General features: G+C 39.1%; 1 protein-coding gene across 1 annotated transcript in view; it reads left to right on the top strand.

The window, feature by feature from the left end:
• The window catches only part of ETNPPL (ethanolamine-phosphate phospho-lyase), a 31,434-nt gene extending 21,897 nt beyond the window's left edge, over window positions 1-9,537 (top strand). The window contains exons 10-13 of the mRNA XM_044680794.1: window positions 1,005-1,094; window positions 1,406-1,536; window positions 6,372-6,403; window positions 9,101-9,537. Of these exons, the coding sequence (XP_044536729.1) occupies window positions 1,005-1,094; window positions 1,406-1,536; window positions 6,372-6,403; window positions 9,101-9,229 (382 nt within the window). The 3' untranslated portion in view covers window positions 9,230-9,537. The remainder of the gene's footprint in view (window positions 1-1,004; window positions 1,095-1,405; window positions 1,537-6,371; window positions 6,404-9,100) is intronic.
• The last annotated feature ends 6,958 nt before the right edge of the window (window positions 9,538-16,495 follow it).

Raw genomic sequence — 16,495 nt, 5'->3', positions numbered from 1 at the left:
CAGGCCTACAGAAAGGAGGTTCTAGGTTCAGATCTGGCCTCAGATACTTCCTAGCTATGTGACTCTGGTCAAGTCACTAAATTCCAGTTGCCTAGCCTTTAGAATCTTCTGCTTTAGAATCAATACTTAGCAGAAAGTAAGAGTTTAAAGAGGAAAAAAAAGAATAGAAGCCCATTGAGAGTAGGGACTATTTTTTATCTTTGTATCTCTAGTGTTGTTTTCATTGATCTCTCATGATGGTGTTTTATCACAAGCAGAATTAAGTGAGAATGTGTCCTTTATAAAAATATAAAGTTTTATAAACTAAGCAGCTAGATGAGGCAGTTGATAGAATTCCAAGTCTGGAGTCTTTAAATCCAGCCCTGGTCACTTATTGTATGACCTTGGGCAAGTGATTTAGCCTCTCTATCCCTCGTTTTCTTCGTCTGTAAAATAAGGCTAATATTAGCATAATATAGCCAGCCAATTGCTGGGAGGATAAAATGAGATAATATATGTAAAGTATTTTGTAAACTTTAAAGCTTTATATAAATGCTAGCTATTATTTTTGCCATTGCCCTAAGAAGCTAAAGAAAGTTGAAATTATTATCTTTTGAGAGATTCATTCACATTGTGTATCAAAAACCCACCTTGGAATCAAGAAGATCTTAAGTTCAAGTTTCTTCTTGGATATTTACTGTCTGTGTGACCCTAGGCAAGTCACTTAACCTCTGAGTGTCCCCTTGAATACCTCAAAAGACTTGGACAAGAGATAAAGACCTTTTTCATTTATTAGCAAAGTAGAAAAAAATCTTATTTTAAAAGAAATTCTTACATTTAGTTGGTTCTGACAGTGGTTTGGGTACCTTAAATTAACTGAATTGGCAAGGGTTAGACATTGAAACGTCAATGGCCTGCTTCGTTGACATTCCCTGAACATTAAACAAAAGCACGCTTCTTTTTTGAGAAAATGAGACATTCTCTCCCAAGAGAATGAGCATCAGTCTATCATCCATCTTTCCTAGGGGTATCGGTCTTTTTATCGGAATTGACTTGGTGAAGGACCACCAGAAGAGAACCCCTGCTACCGCTGAAGCACAGCACATCATCTATAAGTAAATATACCTTTTGGTTTCTGGGTCTAGTTTGGCAGGTCAGTGATTTGTCAATCCAGCCATGTCACATGGATCTCGAGAACTCTGGTCTTTGCCCCCTCTTCCATTCAGGAAAAGGGCCTTTGGTCATCTGCTGTATGGGTGGGTTTGTGAGAGTGAGGGATACAGAAAAAGGGATGGGGGGGGGGGTGTTCGTGTATGTCTGATAGACACATGGACCCAATCATCCCTGAGGGGCTCTCTGCATTTTTGCATTATTCTTGTGAACCTTGGGCATTTATTTACACCTGTATGCATTTGTTCCTTTCTAGGATGAAAGAACAGAGGGTTCTTATTAGTGCTGATGGGCCCCACAGGAATGTTCTCAAGTTAAAACCACCAATGTGCTTCACAAAGGAAGATGCTAAATTCATGGTGGAACAGCTAGATAAAATTTTAACAGGTTAGTCTTGCTACTCCCTAGTCTTTTGCTTTTTTATTTTCCTCTGATTTAATCTTTCCATGAACCATCAAGTTCTTCTAAAATTAAACAATTATTATTTTATTCACATCAATTTTATATTAATATTAATTTTTTATAATTACATATTAAACGAATGCATCAAAATAATTAAATTATTTAGTTTCGCTGTTGCATGAAAGTTCCCAGGTATCTCCTTCCTCACCCTGCACTACAGAAGGCATCATTTCTCACAAACACACACATAAATATATGTGTATGTATATGTACATGTACATATTGTGTATTGTGCATGTATATACAGGCATCCCTTTCATATCTCAGGTCTCCCCATCACAGTCTCTAGATAGCAAAAAAATCAGCATTATCAATTAAGTGGGAATTTTGGGGGAGTCTTATGGAAGCCACAGACGAATGTGAAAGCTACGGGATGACACACAAGGGCTAGAAATGTGAGATATCTTAACATTGACCTACATGTAGTCTATGACCACATGCTTAACCCAAATTTTCCAATAAGGCACTTTAAACATCCCTAAAAGAAACAAAAATTGGACTTCTTCTCTGGAACAAAAGGAGGGACAAATCATTTTAGTGGATTTTCCAGATCACTGGGGCACTACCCCTCTAATTCCCAATATGTAGAAGGGACATTTGTATTTATAAAAGTGTCATGCATGTTTTTACTTACCAGTTCTTCTTCAAATAGTATTTCTGTTGCTATAAATGATATTCTCTTGCTCCTGCTCATTTGTCTCTTCATAATTTCATATGTCTTTATTGGTTTTTTTTAATTAACCTGCTCATCATGTCTTCTCAAGTAGTGGTATTCTATCATATTCATATGCCACAATTCGTTCAGCCATTTTCCAACTGATAGACATCCCATCAGTTTCCAGTTCTTTGCCACCATCGAGAGAATGGCTATAAATATTTTAGAAAATACAAGTTGTTTCCTTTTTCCTCTGATCACATTGGGAAACCAACCTAATAGTGGTATTGCTGGGTCAAACGCTCTAGCTTCACAGTTTTATAACTCTGGGCATAATTCCAGATTACTCTACAAAATGGTTGGATCAGTTCACAGTACCACCAACAGCGTATTAGTGTTGCCCTTTTTCCTACATCCTTTCCCTTCCATCATCTGTCATTTTGTCCTTTTATCATTTAGCCTGATAGTTGTGAGATGATATCTCAGAGTTGTTTTGATTTTCCTGTTTCTAAACAGTAATGATTTAGAGCAATTTTTCATAAGGCTACATATAGCTTTGATTTCTTCATCCAAAGACTGTCTGCTCATATCCCTTGACCATTTACCAGTTGGGGAATGGCTCATATACTGCCTGTACTTACAACCTTCAAAGACAGAAATGCCTTTATAGCTTTAGATTTAGAAATAGAAGGTGAAAAGAGAAGAGAAAGAAATCTGATAGAAAGCAGTCCCACTCCAAAACAAAGATTGCACTGAGACAAGAAAATAATTGGTTTTTCAAATGCATATGTCCCTTTATGGAGGGTGGAGGGGGACCTGACTTGTGATTTTATTAATATAGAGAAATGTCATAGTGGAGCCATCTTCTGATTTAACGCCAGTACCTGCTCTGCATCTGAGGGCATTAAGGTGTTAAGTGATTTGCCCAAGATTACACAACTAGTATGTGTCAGGCTCAGAATTTGAACTCGGTTCTTCCTGATTCTGAGACCAACCCTCTATCCATTATGTTCTTCTATCTCCCATATACATCCCTAGCACAAAGTTTACTATATATTCATGTGCCTTAATCCTATAAAATATGTGTATCCTCATTTGACACAAAGAATTCAGGTGCTCGGAATTTTATGAACCCAATTAAAATCATTTCACTGATTACAAGTTTTATTTCAAAATAATATCAGACTTTTTCCATTTGGTATGTTTAAAAATCTTTACCTTTTGTCTTAGAATCCATTCTAAGTATCAGTTCCAGGACAGAAGAGAGATGAGAGCTAGGCAATTGAATTTGAGCAGGAACTCTAGGCCTCAGTTTCCTTGTCTGTAAAATGAGGAGGTTGGCCTTTCTGACCTCTAAAATTCCTTCCAACTTTAAATCTGTGGTCCTATGAACTATAGACTTTATACAATGCATAATAAGGAGAGAAATTACTAATGAGGGGACATATATATCTCTGGCCCTTCTTTAAAACTGAATGGAGGCGGGGGCAGCTGGGTAGCTCAGTGGATTGAGAGCCAGGCCTAGAGACGGGAGGTCCTAGGTTCAAATCCGGCCTCAGACACTTCTTAGCTGTGTGACCCTGGGCAAGTCACTTGACCCCCATTGCCTACCCTTACCACTCTTCCACCTATAAGTCAATACACAGAAGTTAAGGGTTTAAAAAAAAAAACTGAATGGAGGGGCAAATGAGGTGACTCAGTAGATGGATAAAGCTCCAGGTCTGGATAGGAGTCCTGGGTTCAAATTTGGCTCTAGAAAATTTTCAGCTGTGTGACCCTGGCAAGACATTTACCCAGTATTTGCCACAGGTAATTCATCTGTAAAAGGAGAATAAAGGCAGCTAGATGGCACAATGGATAGAATGCTTTGTCTGGAAGACTCATCTTTTTTAGTTCATATCTGGCCTCAGACACTAGCTGAGTGACTCTGGGTAAGTCACTTAGCCCTATTGGCCTCAGTTTCCTCATCTGCAAAGTGTGCTAGAGACAGAAATGGCAAACGACTCCAGTATCTTTACCAAGAAAATCCCAAAAGAAGACAAAAGGAGTCAGTCAGGACTGAGAAAACTGAATCACAACAAAAATGGGGATAATAATAACACCAACCTTCTTGGGCTGTTGTGAAGATGAGATGAGATTATAGCAAGTGCTATGCAAGAGTTAGATAAATGCTACTATTATTATCAGATTACGGCCAGCAGATCATGCAAAAAATATCATTTTAATAATAATACTTCAGTGTCTTTTTCACTTAAGTTTTAACTGAAAATCATCATCATAATAACAAGAAAAAGGAAGAGCATCCTAAATAGGAATTACATACAGATCTATAGCTGAAAGGAAGCTCAGAGGCAACCAAGCCCAATCTCTTCATCTTAGAGATGAAGAAACTAAGTCAGAGCAGTGAAAGCCTTGCTGAGTAGTCTGTGTCAAAGGAAGTCCTCTGATTTTTGAGTCCACACTCTTTCATTGGTATTTTGCCCCTTCCTCAGTAAGCAAAGGACTAACTCTCCTACTTACTTCCTGATTTTCTGGGTGGTCATAGACAAACCATTAGATAGAGAAAGGGAAGAAAGTAATTATCAATGAATACAAACCCATTCCCAGTGAGGTCAGTAATGTCTTTGAGCACAAGGGACATGGTCTTACCAAAAGGAAGGACATTTTTCAAGTATATGTTTCAAAATGCTACAACAAAACAGGAAACACAACAGTTGGCTTTATAAAATAGTAGGCCTAGAAGGGTTAGTCCTATCTCTCATTTTCCAAATTAGTAAATTTACCAAATTAGCAAATTAATAAAAATTAGTAAATTTTCCTCCCCAGAGAAGGAAAATTGCATTATAACATCATACGTTTAGTACTGGAAGGACCCATAGAGGCCAGTAAGTCCAAATTCTTCATTTTACACACGAGGTAACTGAGGCACAGAGATTTGCCTAGTAAGTGACTAAGGGAAGATTTCAGCACTGGCCCAGTGCTCAACTACTGTTCCACAATAGTTGCAGTCTGTTTTTAAAATGTTAATATGTTAACTATATGATAAGAAATACATTAAGTATTGATAATCAGTCACTTCCCAGCAAAACAGTCATCCGAATTTCTTATCACCTGGCCATTTGCTTTTAGCATTACAATTCAACTGTATTACATGCCCATGACTTTCGAGGCACGTTCTAGGAACTGAGAATATAAAGATGAAATAAGGTGTCATTCCTGCCTCATGGAAATTGCAACTTAATGATTGGGTAGGAAAGACTTGTAAACAAATAACTATGATAAAAGGTAGACCATGAGGAGTTTAAAAAAGGAAATCCAAAATGCTTTGAGAAGATTGAGGAGAAAGATTTCTTTTAGACAGGGAAATGGGGGTAGGTTTCAGGTAGGAGATTGTTGTTGTTCAGTCATATTCAGTAGTCTCTATCTCTTCCTCACCCCATTTGGGGTTTTCTTGGCAAACATACTGGAGTAGTTAGCCATTTCCTTCTCCAGCTCATTTTCCAGATGAGGAAAATGAAGCAAACAGGATTAAGTGACTTGCCCAAGGTCACATAGCTAGTAAGTGTCTGAAGCCAGATTTGAACTCAGGAAGATGAATCTTTCTGACTCCAGGCCTGATACTCTATCCACTGTGCCACTCTAGCCACTCACATATATACCCTGAGGGAAGGTATAGTCTTTAAAATGGACTTTGAAGCAAGGCAAGGATTTCTACAGGTGGAAGTGTGGTAGAATCTATTTCAGGCCCAGGGAAAACCTATAAATGAGTGAATGGAGACAGAGATGATGCAGGATAAGAACAAGGCATGATGAACAGGCTAGAGTAGGAGGGATCTCAACTACATTTAAATCCCTGCTCCTCTGTTAAGCATTTTTCCCTTAATTATTCAAGTTTCCTAAAGGAAACAATCAGGTCTTCTTTTCCTCACCCTTTCAGAAGGACATTCTCCAAAATCAAAATTACTGATAGAAAAAAGATTCAGCATACTGCTCTCCCTTGCTAGACAGACTCTTCATCTCAGCCAAATTCTTTTTAGGCACAGCAAAAAGCAGGAAAAGCTTGGTAACTAATTTTCTAATACTATTATGTTTTTTCTTTATGTAGTTTTAGAAGAGGCCACTGGAACCAGGACTGAAGTAAGAGCCAATTTTCCTTCTTCTTCTTCTTCTTTTTTTTTTTAATGGAGTGACAAATGGTGAGAGATCAAAAACTTTCCAAAGAGACGCATTGACCAAGTTTCTCTTCAGAGGCCTGTAGCTTTGTAGACCCATGCAAAATATTTGCAAAATTCAAAAGCTAGTGAGAACGATGCCCTTTTTCTCTGTGCAAGAACAGCTTAAGCTGAACTATCCAGGCCCTTTTCCCATTGAGAAGTAAATAGAAAGAGCTCTTAAGAAGTATCCTCTTTCTGGTGGGAAAAGACTCCTACAGGATGCTAACAGAAATGGCCTTTAAAAAGAGGATCCATCTGCAGAAAGGTCTTGACAGTTGAAGTCCTTGGCTTGGCAATTAAATACCAATCTATGCAGCTGAGACCTTACACTACAGTTTCCTTTACATCAGCAAAATATCAATACCAAGAAGCCAAAATACTAGTATTTCACCCTTATATAAATGAAAGCAGAAGGCTGTCCTGGAACTTGAGCTTGCAAATCAAGAGCTCCATCATAATGGCTGTTCCTGTGTTGAAATTTAACTGCAGCTTCTGCCAAGACCCTTGGCAAGAGAAAGGCAAAAACCTGAGAGCCTTTGATGGTTTAGATTGCAGAAAGATCTCCCCCACTAGAACTTAAGCTCCTTGAGGGCAGGGATGGTGTTTTTGACTTTATGTCCTCACCATTTAGTATACTATGTATTGGTTCTAAGACAAAATAGCAATAAGGGCTAGACAGTGTTGTTGAATCATGAATAGAAGAGTAAACTGGAAATATAGGAAGGAGGGGATTAAAAAAATAAAAACAAAAATCCCTTACCTTTTGTCTTAGAATCAACACTGTGTACTGGTTCCAAGGGAGAAGAGCAATAGGGGCTAGGCAATGGGGGTTGAAAAAAAAATAAAAACAAAAACTCTTACCTCGTGACTGAGACTGAATACTATGTTGGTTCTAAGGCAGAAGGGTGGTAAAAGGGAGGGGATGTTTAAAAGGTTTTAAAAAATAAAAATAAAAATCCCTTACCTTCTTTATCTTACAATGAATACTGTGTATTGGCTCCAAGGCAGAAGAGTGGTGAGGGCTGGGCAATGTGGGTCAAGTGACTTGCCCAGGGTCACACAGCTGGGAAGTGTTTGAGGCCAGCTTCAAATCCAGGACCTTCCATCTTTGGGCCTGGCTCTCAATCCATTGAAGCACCTCAATGTCCCCTTTATTTTTATATTTTTTAAAGCAATTATTAAGTGCTTACAATGTGCCTGCACTATGCTAAGTGTTGAGGATTCAAAGAAAGTCAAAAACGCCACTCCTGCTCTGAAGGAGTTTATATCCCCATGGGGGAATCATCCTATGTGGATGAGCAGCCCTGAAAAGGACTTGGCAAGCCCTCATCTTCACCCTCATCTTCCTGAACACCTCATTTCCTTTTGGTGTCTGCCTTTCACCCAGCTTTCACTTATTCACAAAAGCTGTCAACTGGGCAGGGGCCATTAACAAACTGCTTCAAACTGTCCTGACTTGCCTCTTGCCACTGGATTTTGGTGAATATGTAAGAAAAAGTGAGGCTGAGGGCTTTGGGCCACTCTGTCTCACTGAAATCCAGTTCCTACTCCCAGTGATGTCATTGGTTCTTTTCAAAACAAAGGATGACCAAGGAACTGCATATGCACGAACATTACACAGTGTAAATAGAAAGTCATCTATTCGTTTTCTTTTCTTTTTTTTTTTTTTTTTAATTTTTAAACCCTTAACTTCTATGTATTGGCTTCTTGGTGGAAGAGTGGTAAGGGTGGGCAATGGGGGTCAAGTGACTTGCCCAGGGTCACACAGCTTGGGGATCTATTCATTTTCTATGGAAGATTTACTCTGCAACTTAGGATCTAAGGGAGCTGCTTAGAGCAGCACCAAGAGCTTAACTCTTGCCCAGGTTTCACAGCCAATACATCTGATTCTCACTGTTTTCCTGACTCCAAGTCTGGTTCTCTCTCCACTCCTGCAAGCCTGGCTCATACCTTAAATATTGTTTGGCAAGCCTGGCTTGGAAAGGGGCTCTGTAAAGGAAAGGATCTTCCCTAGAACAGGTTTATTTTATTATTCAAATGTTAAGGATCATAAGCTCACAGAGCTGGAAGATCCCTTAATCCAGTATCCCCATTTTACAGATGAACAAACCAAAGTCCAGAAACATTAAATAAGGGACCTGCTCAAAACCACACAGGTTTGCGTGTCTATTTTCTGAAAATTTGATCCAGTAAGCTTCTTGTAATTAGCATAGTTCCTGGCACAGAGTTAGAGCTTAATGAATGCTTATATTGTCTTGGTCCCATTAAGAATAGGCGATGTAACCTCTTTGGATCAAATGGAATTTGTGAAAAGGTTAAAAAAAAAAATTGGGTTTGCCAGAAATCACTCCCGTTTGTTTCAGATACATTGTTTCACATATATTTACAAACATTGTAATCTATTCCCATTATTTGCCTGCATTGCATACATCCGCATACATTGTTTCACCTGAATTGAAATAAAATATCTGTGAAAAGGAGGGGAAACAGAGAGCCCAGACTGAGCTCCTGTTGGGTACGGAAGGCACCTGGGAGAAAGGGTTCACTGAGTAAATCTACCCAGGAGAAACGTGTTTAGCGTTGAATGATTCACCAGAATTTACCTGGGCTTGTGTTGTAGAAGCTTAACGAAGCCAGCTCAGACAGTGCCAGCGACAGCACCAGCCAAGCGGATGAAAACGCCAGCAAAAAGAGAAACGGGCTGTATGCAGAAAAACGAGCAGTGCCGGGGAAAAGAATCAAGACGTGAGACTCGGGGGCAGCTGCGGACAAATGGAACCGCCAGATTGGAAGAGAAGGAGTGGAAGTGCCCGGAAGTTTTCTTGATTTTCCCGGTGTTAATAATTGCCTGTGTACTTTCTGATGGGTTGCAGAGAGTGATTTTTCATTCTGTTTGGATTTGTAAATAACCTAATCAATAAGTCATGAACAAAAAACAAACTGCTAATCAAAACACCTGTTCTAGGAAATCCTTACCTGACCCTTGGGAATCAGAGTGGTTAATTTATTCTACTCTATGAGAAATTGAGATATGGAAATTAAATATCGAATAAGGCCCACGTGTGTGGTTACATTTGAATGGATGATGTTAGAAGACAAAGCTTCTCAGATTTGGAGCTTAAGGGATCTAAATAAAATTTAGCCTTATGATTGATTTAATATGCAAAAGTATGTTTACAGGTTGCAATAAAATCACACAGCCTTAATTTTCCATCAAAAAAGTATCCTTCCCCCCAACCCCATACAGACAAGTGTAGGGGGGATAATATATTCAGCCTCAGTTGGGGTAGTTGGGGTGGGAGGATAGAATTGAAAATCTAGATAGCTTTTTTCCCCCCCTTTTATTGTTTAGACTATTTTTTCATGGTTCCCCCTTTTTCCTCCCCCTCCCAAATCCGACAAGTAGTTCCGTTATACATGTTAGATAGCTTTTAAAAGAGCAGATTAATGAAGGCTATTATTATGGATCACAGATATAGCTCTGGAAGGAATCTTAGAGGCCAGCTAATCAAATATCTTCATTTTATTTATTTATTTTTAAACCCTTAACTTTTGTGTATTGGTTTATAGGTGGAAGAGTGGTAAGGGTGGGCAATGGGGGTCAAATGACTTGCCCAGGGTCACACAGCTGGGAAGTGTCTGAGGCTGGATTTGAACCTAGGACCTCCCTTCTCTAGGCCTGACTCTCAATCCACTGAGCTACCCAGCTGCCCCAAATATCTTCATTTTATAGATGAATAAACAGACTCAATAAGGTTAAATGATTTGTCCAAGACCACACAGGTAGTAAATAAAAGAGCCAACATTTGAACCCAGGTCTCTAGGCTCCAAATCTCTTTTCTACTACTATACCATTTTTGCTGTTGTTATTTTTCAATCATGTCCACTTTTCATGACCACATTTAGAGTTTTCTTGGCAAAGATATTATAGTGCTTTTACCATTTCCTTCTCTAGCTCATTTTCTAGATGAGGAAACTGAGGCAAACAGAGTTAAGTAACTTGCCCAGGGTCACCCAGCTAGTATGGCCAGATTTTGTCACTATGCTGCTCCCCTTATTATTTAAAGTAAGTACCATCATGTAACCATGGAAAAAAAAATTTTTACATTAAAAAAAATATAAATTAAGTACCACACAGGGTCCAGACTCAAGCTATTCCACAGAGGAAACAGATCATTAGGAACCACCTGACCTAAACATTCTTTGTACTAAGTATACTCCCTTTCATGTTCCAAGATTTCAACTTTGGTGTCTCAACCAGGCACTTGATAGGATCCAAAGCTGTTTGCTGAGAATAGTAGTACTTGGGGCACTTGTACTTGGTACTTGGTAGCACTGTATGAGGCCCAGAGTTGGAAGGGCCTAGGTTCAAATCTGCCCTCATATACTTCCTGTGATCCTCAGCAAGTCACTTTACCCCAAATGCCTAGCCCTTGCTGCTCTTCTAAGACAGAAGGTAAGGATTAAAAAAATAATAACAGTAATTGACTTACTGGTACACCCATATTATACCCCTGTGCATTGGGATGTATTCTTTTTATAATTTTGTTTATTTCATTAAATAGTTCCCAGTTTTAACATTCATTTTTAAATTCTGAGTTCTAAATTATCTCCATTTTGCTCTTCCTCCACCCCTTGAGAAGGCAAGTGATTGGCTATATATGTTATACATGTGAAATTTATTTCCATATTAGCCATGTTGGAAAAGAAAACAGAAAAAAAAACCTAGAAAAATAGTTTTTTTTAAAGTATGTTTCAGTCTACACTGAGAATTTCTCCTCTGAAAGTGGATAGCATTTTTCATCATGGGTCCTTTGGAATTGGCTCATTGTAATGAACACAGTAGCCAAGTCCTTCATGATAACATGTATTCTTTCCCCTCCTTTTTTTTTTTCTAATTAAACCCTTGCCCTCTGTCTTAGTAACAATTCTAAGGCAGAAGAATGGTAAGAGTTAGGTAATGAAGGTTAAGTGACTTTTCCAGGGTCACAGAGCTAAAAAGTATCTGAGGTCAGATTTGAACCTGGGTTCTCCTGACTCCAGGCCCAGAGTTGTATCCACTGTGCTACCTAGATGCCCCACTGGGATATATTTTTGAGAAAGGGCAAAGTCCCAACTATTCAACTTTTCCAACAACAACAACAAAAATAAATCACCTATTCTCTTTCATGTGGTCTATGATTTACACAATTTTAACTTCAGTGAAAACTAGAATATCAGAAAATGCAGTGGCCCGTAGAGGGGAATCAGGTTAATCTAAGCAGTGTTTCCCACTTTGGGGAATTTAATGGAAAGTTCGAGATACTCAAGAATTGGCAAAGCAGAAGATACATATGTAAAGTGTTATACACACTAGTCAATCTCTCGCTTCCCCACCATATTCCCTTTAACTTCAATCCTCCATACTAATAAAAAAGAAAATTGGCAAGAGAGAGTGAAGACATGCTATATCAAGGACATTAGGAAGACATGCCAGTGTCAGGGCACCTCCACTGGAGATAGTGATACAGATGGCAAATTATTACATTGAGAGAAAAGATATGTAAGTTCTAGCCTTAACCGTCTTTCCCAATGACACGGTTTATGAAATCAGAGAAGACATTTAAAATTGGGGTGTTTGTTTCCCCTGTAAAATAGAAATAACAGTTTATACTTCTGTCAAACTATGCAGGGAGATTGCAAGGATAAAGGAGATAATTGCTAGGAAGGCATTCTAAAATCTTCAAAAGAAAATGTTATAAGAATATAGGGCAACAATATGGAGAAGAGTGCTTTTAGGACTGAAATCTGGGAGTAGTTCTTGAAAGTATTGTGTTTATTCTACCATCCATACCTAACTTCACTTACATTAAAGACATAAAATAGCCAATTAGAGTGGATTTTAATATGTGTCACAGTTTTTAAAGATTGTAAAGTGTGCAGTCATTTCTACTTGGAATTTTTCTTGGCAAAGATATTGGAATGATTGGTCATTTCCTTCTACTCATTTTATATACGAGGAAACTGAGGCATATGGGGTCAAATGACTTGCCCAGGGCTACACAGCTAAGTGTCTTAGGCTGAATTTGAACTTGAAACTTCCTGACTCAAGACCTGGCTGAAAACTTAACCATTGGCTCTCATGATCCAGTATGAGTTGGCTCCAGCCAGCCCTTCCTCAAACTCTGGTAGTTTTTCCTAGTATGAGTTGGTAACACATCAATTGTATTACCCTGAACCAGCCTAGCTAATCACAGAAAAGCATACCGTGAGTATGCTGACTGCTTGGAGATGAAATTTTTGTGGTCATGGCAACTGATGAAACGGGAATATTAAATGATCCCCTGTCCTCTGAGATTCCCATTTCTGCTGCAGGAGATGGATAAGGGAACTAAGAATCACCCACTTTTTAAATATATCAACAAATTGCAATTGGAAGTTTGCTGAACACTACCTGTAGGATTCTTGTCTGATGACCAGTAAATGGGCACGATGTGGGAGGAGGCAAATCACACCAATCTTAATGCTTCAGCTTTAAATGATTGACTCATCTATCTCTATGCAGTGGATAGGAAGTGGCTTTATTTTTATGATAATTCCTGCACATTGATCTCACCAATGTAGATTCATATGTTTTTATATAGTTAGAGAAATACATCCCACCGTGGTACATTATGGGGCTACTGGATGGCACAATGGATAGAATTCTGGACTTAAGAGTCAGGAAGGCTCGTCTTTCTTAGTTCAAATCTAGTTTCAGACGCTTACTAGCTATGTGACTCTGTGCAAGTCCCTTAACCCTGTTTGCCTCAGTTTCCTCATTTGTAAAATGAGTTGGAAAAGGCAAACCACTCCAGGAACTTTGCCCCAAAAAACCCTAAATGGGATCACGAAGAGTCAGGACAAACTGAAAAATAACCAAACAGATTTTGGAAGCTTGAAGGTAGCAAGAGAGTTAGTCACAGTGTTGGTCTTCCTGTCTTTAGTCTTTCTGTTCTCAAATCCATTCAAGAATCACTCCCTGTGTGACCCTGGGCAAGTCATTTAACCCTGTTTGCCTCAGTTTCCTCACCTGTAAAATGAGTGGAAAAAGAAATGGTGACCCACTCCAGGATCTTTGCAAAAAACAAACAAACAAACAAACAAAATCCTAAATGGAGTCAAGAAGAGTCAGGCAAAACTGAAAAATAACCAAACAGCATGGTACATAATGTGGTAGATGTCTCTGTGTATAGACACACACACATATGCATAAACATATGCAAACATATATGTCTATAAAATGGGCTTACAGAGGTCATTTCCCAAGATGAACTTCTTTATTGTACTGTTGGTAGGAAGATACAGTATGTGAATATTTACTTCTCTTTAAGGTATTTGCCGGATGTCATGGTTTAACAGCCAAGGATGCAAGGAGGGCATGAAGGTGGCCGTGACAGGTACACCTATTTAGCTGGACACACCTCCTAAGCCGACCTTGCCTTGTTTAGCACCAAGAGGATTAAAGAGGAATTAACAGAGAGGAAAGAGATACTTTCTGATATTTTTGTTGGGGAGAATTTGCATTGTACACTTAAGGGATTATTTAGCAATTTTTCAGGATGGCCAGAATGTTTTCTTGTGGTTTGGCCTTTGATTGTTCATCTGGTAAAGGACCAGGACAAAACTATCCTATACACACAACAACAGACTGTGCTCAGCAGATAACATCAGCTTTACGGCCAGGGCAGAGACAATTGCCAAGCAGGGCTCACCTTGTGCTCAAGTTAGATTTAATTGCTATGTCAATTTCCCAGCAAAACACTGGCATACTTAATATTCTCTGTACAACATATTATTCTCCAGTATTCCAGGGCATCCCTGGCAAATGCTTATGGGTTGACTGATTGGGATTTCATCAATATTGATAGATGTTATATACAGCTAGCAAAATAAAACCCAACATGGCACGCAGGATACATACATCAATGACTCCCAGGGGCCATTTTTCTTTCTTTTTTTTTTTTAAACCCATACCATCAGTCTTAGAATTGATATATCTGTCCCAAGGCAGAAAAGCAGTAAGGGCTGGGCAATTGGGGATAAATGATTTGTCCAGGGTCACACAACTAGCACATATCAGAGACCAAATTTGAATCCAGGACCCCTTGTCTCCAGACCTAGAAATCTATCTACTAGCTATCTAGCTGCCCAATCTGGGCCATTTTTCAAAGTATCTTTTATTATTTTTTAATATACACTCTTGACAGAACACTAAATATGTAAATATTTGATTTTCACTTCAAGGAATGTCTTGAATGAGTCTCCCTCATTCCCAATTTTTTGTTCCTCCAAGTTTTCTATTCACAAATGTCTTGATAGGTTGAGGGACCACTGAGACCCAAGACTCATGGCAGAGCCCACAGTCCCTTGACCAAGAGCAAGGACATCCGAGCCCAGATTTTCTATCTGTCACTTTGGGCAGGCTAATCCACTCCAGCAGAGGATTCTCTGAACAATCTCTACATGCCAGGCACTGGAAGGACTGGGTATGCAAATACAAAGGATGAAAGAATCCTGTCTTTGCTAAAATGGCATCAAACATACAAAGTCCTGGGTTAACTTATGGTTTGATTGAAAGGCTTAGTAACCCCAGAAAATTCTCTCCAACTTGAGGTTGCAGAATAGTTTCTGGTTAAATCATTTAACCTTTGGTGTGCTTCTTAAGACTATATGTACTCTGTCTTTCTCTGTCTGTGTGTCTCTCTCTGACTCTCTCTCTCTCGGTTTCTCTCTCTCTCTCTCTCTCTCTACACACACACACACACACACACACACACACACACACACACATACTATATATAAATAAGACTATATATGAGAAGGGGAGGCAGCTAGGTGGCTCAGTGGATAGAGATCCAGGCTTGAAAATGGAAGGTCCTGGGTTCAAATTTGATCTTAAATACTTCCTAGCTGGGCAACCCTGGGCAAGTCACTTAACTCCCATTGCCTAGCCCTTACCATTCTTCTTCTTTGGAACCAAAACACAGTATTGATTCTAAGACAGAAGATAAGGGTTTGTTTGGTTCTTTTAAAGACTATATGTTGGAAAAAAAGGTAGTCTCCATTGGTAAAGGGCATTTCCTCACTAAAGGTCCCTAAACCAATTAAATCATTGTTCTGGGCCCAAACAAAATGAAAAAAGAAATAGGTCTGTGAATAAGGCATCACATTAATAACAGACGTACTAAGTCAGAGAACAATGATTAGAGACTGAACCGTAGAAAGAAGAAAAGCCCTGTGAAGAGCAACAAGCTTCCTATTGGAACTGTTGATACACCATAGTATAATGCCAACACAATCTCTGCTTGCATTTTTACTTTTTTCTCACCCAAGTGTTTATCCTACTAAACCCGAGAGTGACAGACCATATTCCATCCCAAAGAACAACCACCTCTTCTCGGGGAAATATTGCTGGCATTCAGATCAGAGTGGCCCAAGATGACACTGACTACCAATGGGGAATGGCAGACTCCATCCCAAGAGCATCTCTTTGAATTGGTATTTGGTAAACACGCTGGCAAAGGGAAACTTCTGCATGAGTGCATATTGTTTCTGTAGTTAGAGGAGCCATTCTCTTTGTTCATTCCACATCAGTGTTCTCAGAATGCAGTCATTGAGCCCTTCAAGAAGATACATGCGCAAAATGTCTACACACATTTCTCTTGGGAGTCAGCATTTCGGCATGTTAAATCTTCATTATCCCAACAGCTTGACGCAAGCTTCATGGCTCCACTGAGTAGGAAAATGGAGAGTCATTACCAGATACTTTGAGATGAGGAGGAGATGATCTTCTCAGATGACCTTGGTTTTTATGTTATTTGGGGGTTAGGTATCAGGAAGAGGGCCTCAGAAGAAATGGGCTCTCACCAAGGTGTGGTAGAAAGATCTAGCATTTTCTTTTCTCAGTTAAAAATAAAAACTGACACTTAAACAACACTTTGAGCAATCAGTCTATAAGCATTTAGTAAGAGTTTATGTGCCGGGTACTCTGCTT

This window comes from Gracilinanus agilis, chromosome 6, assembly GCF_016433145.1.
Source record: "Gracilinanus agilis isolate LMUSP501 chromosome 6, AgileGrace, whole genome shotgun sequence".
Classification (NCBI taxonomy): Eukaryota; Metazoa; Chordata; class Mammalia; order Didelphimorphia; family Didelphidae; genus Gracilinanus; species Gracilinanus agilis.
This window is presented reverse-complemented; position numbering and strand designations above follow the sequence as displayed.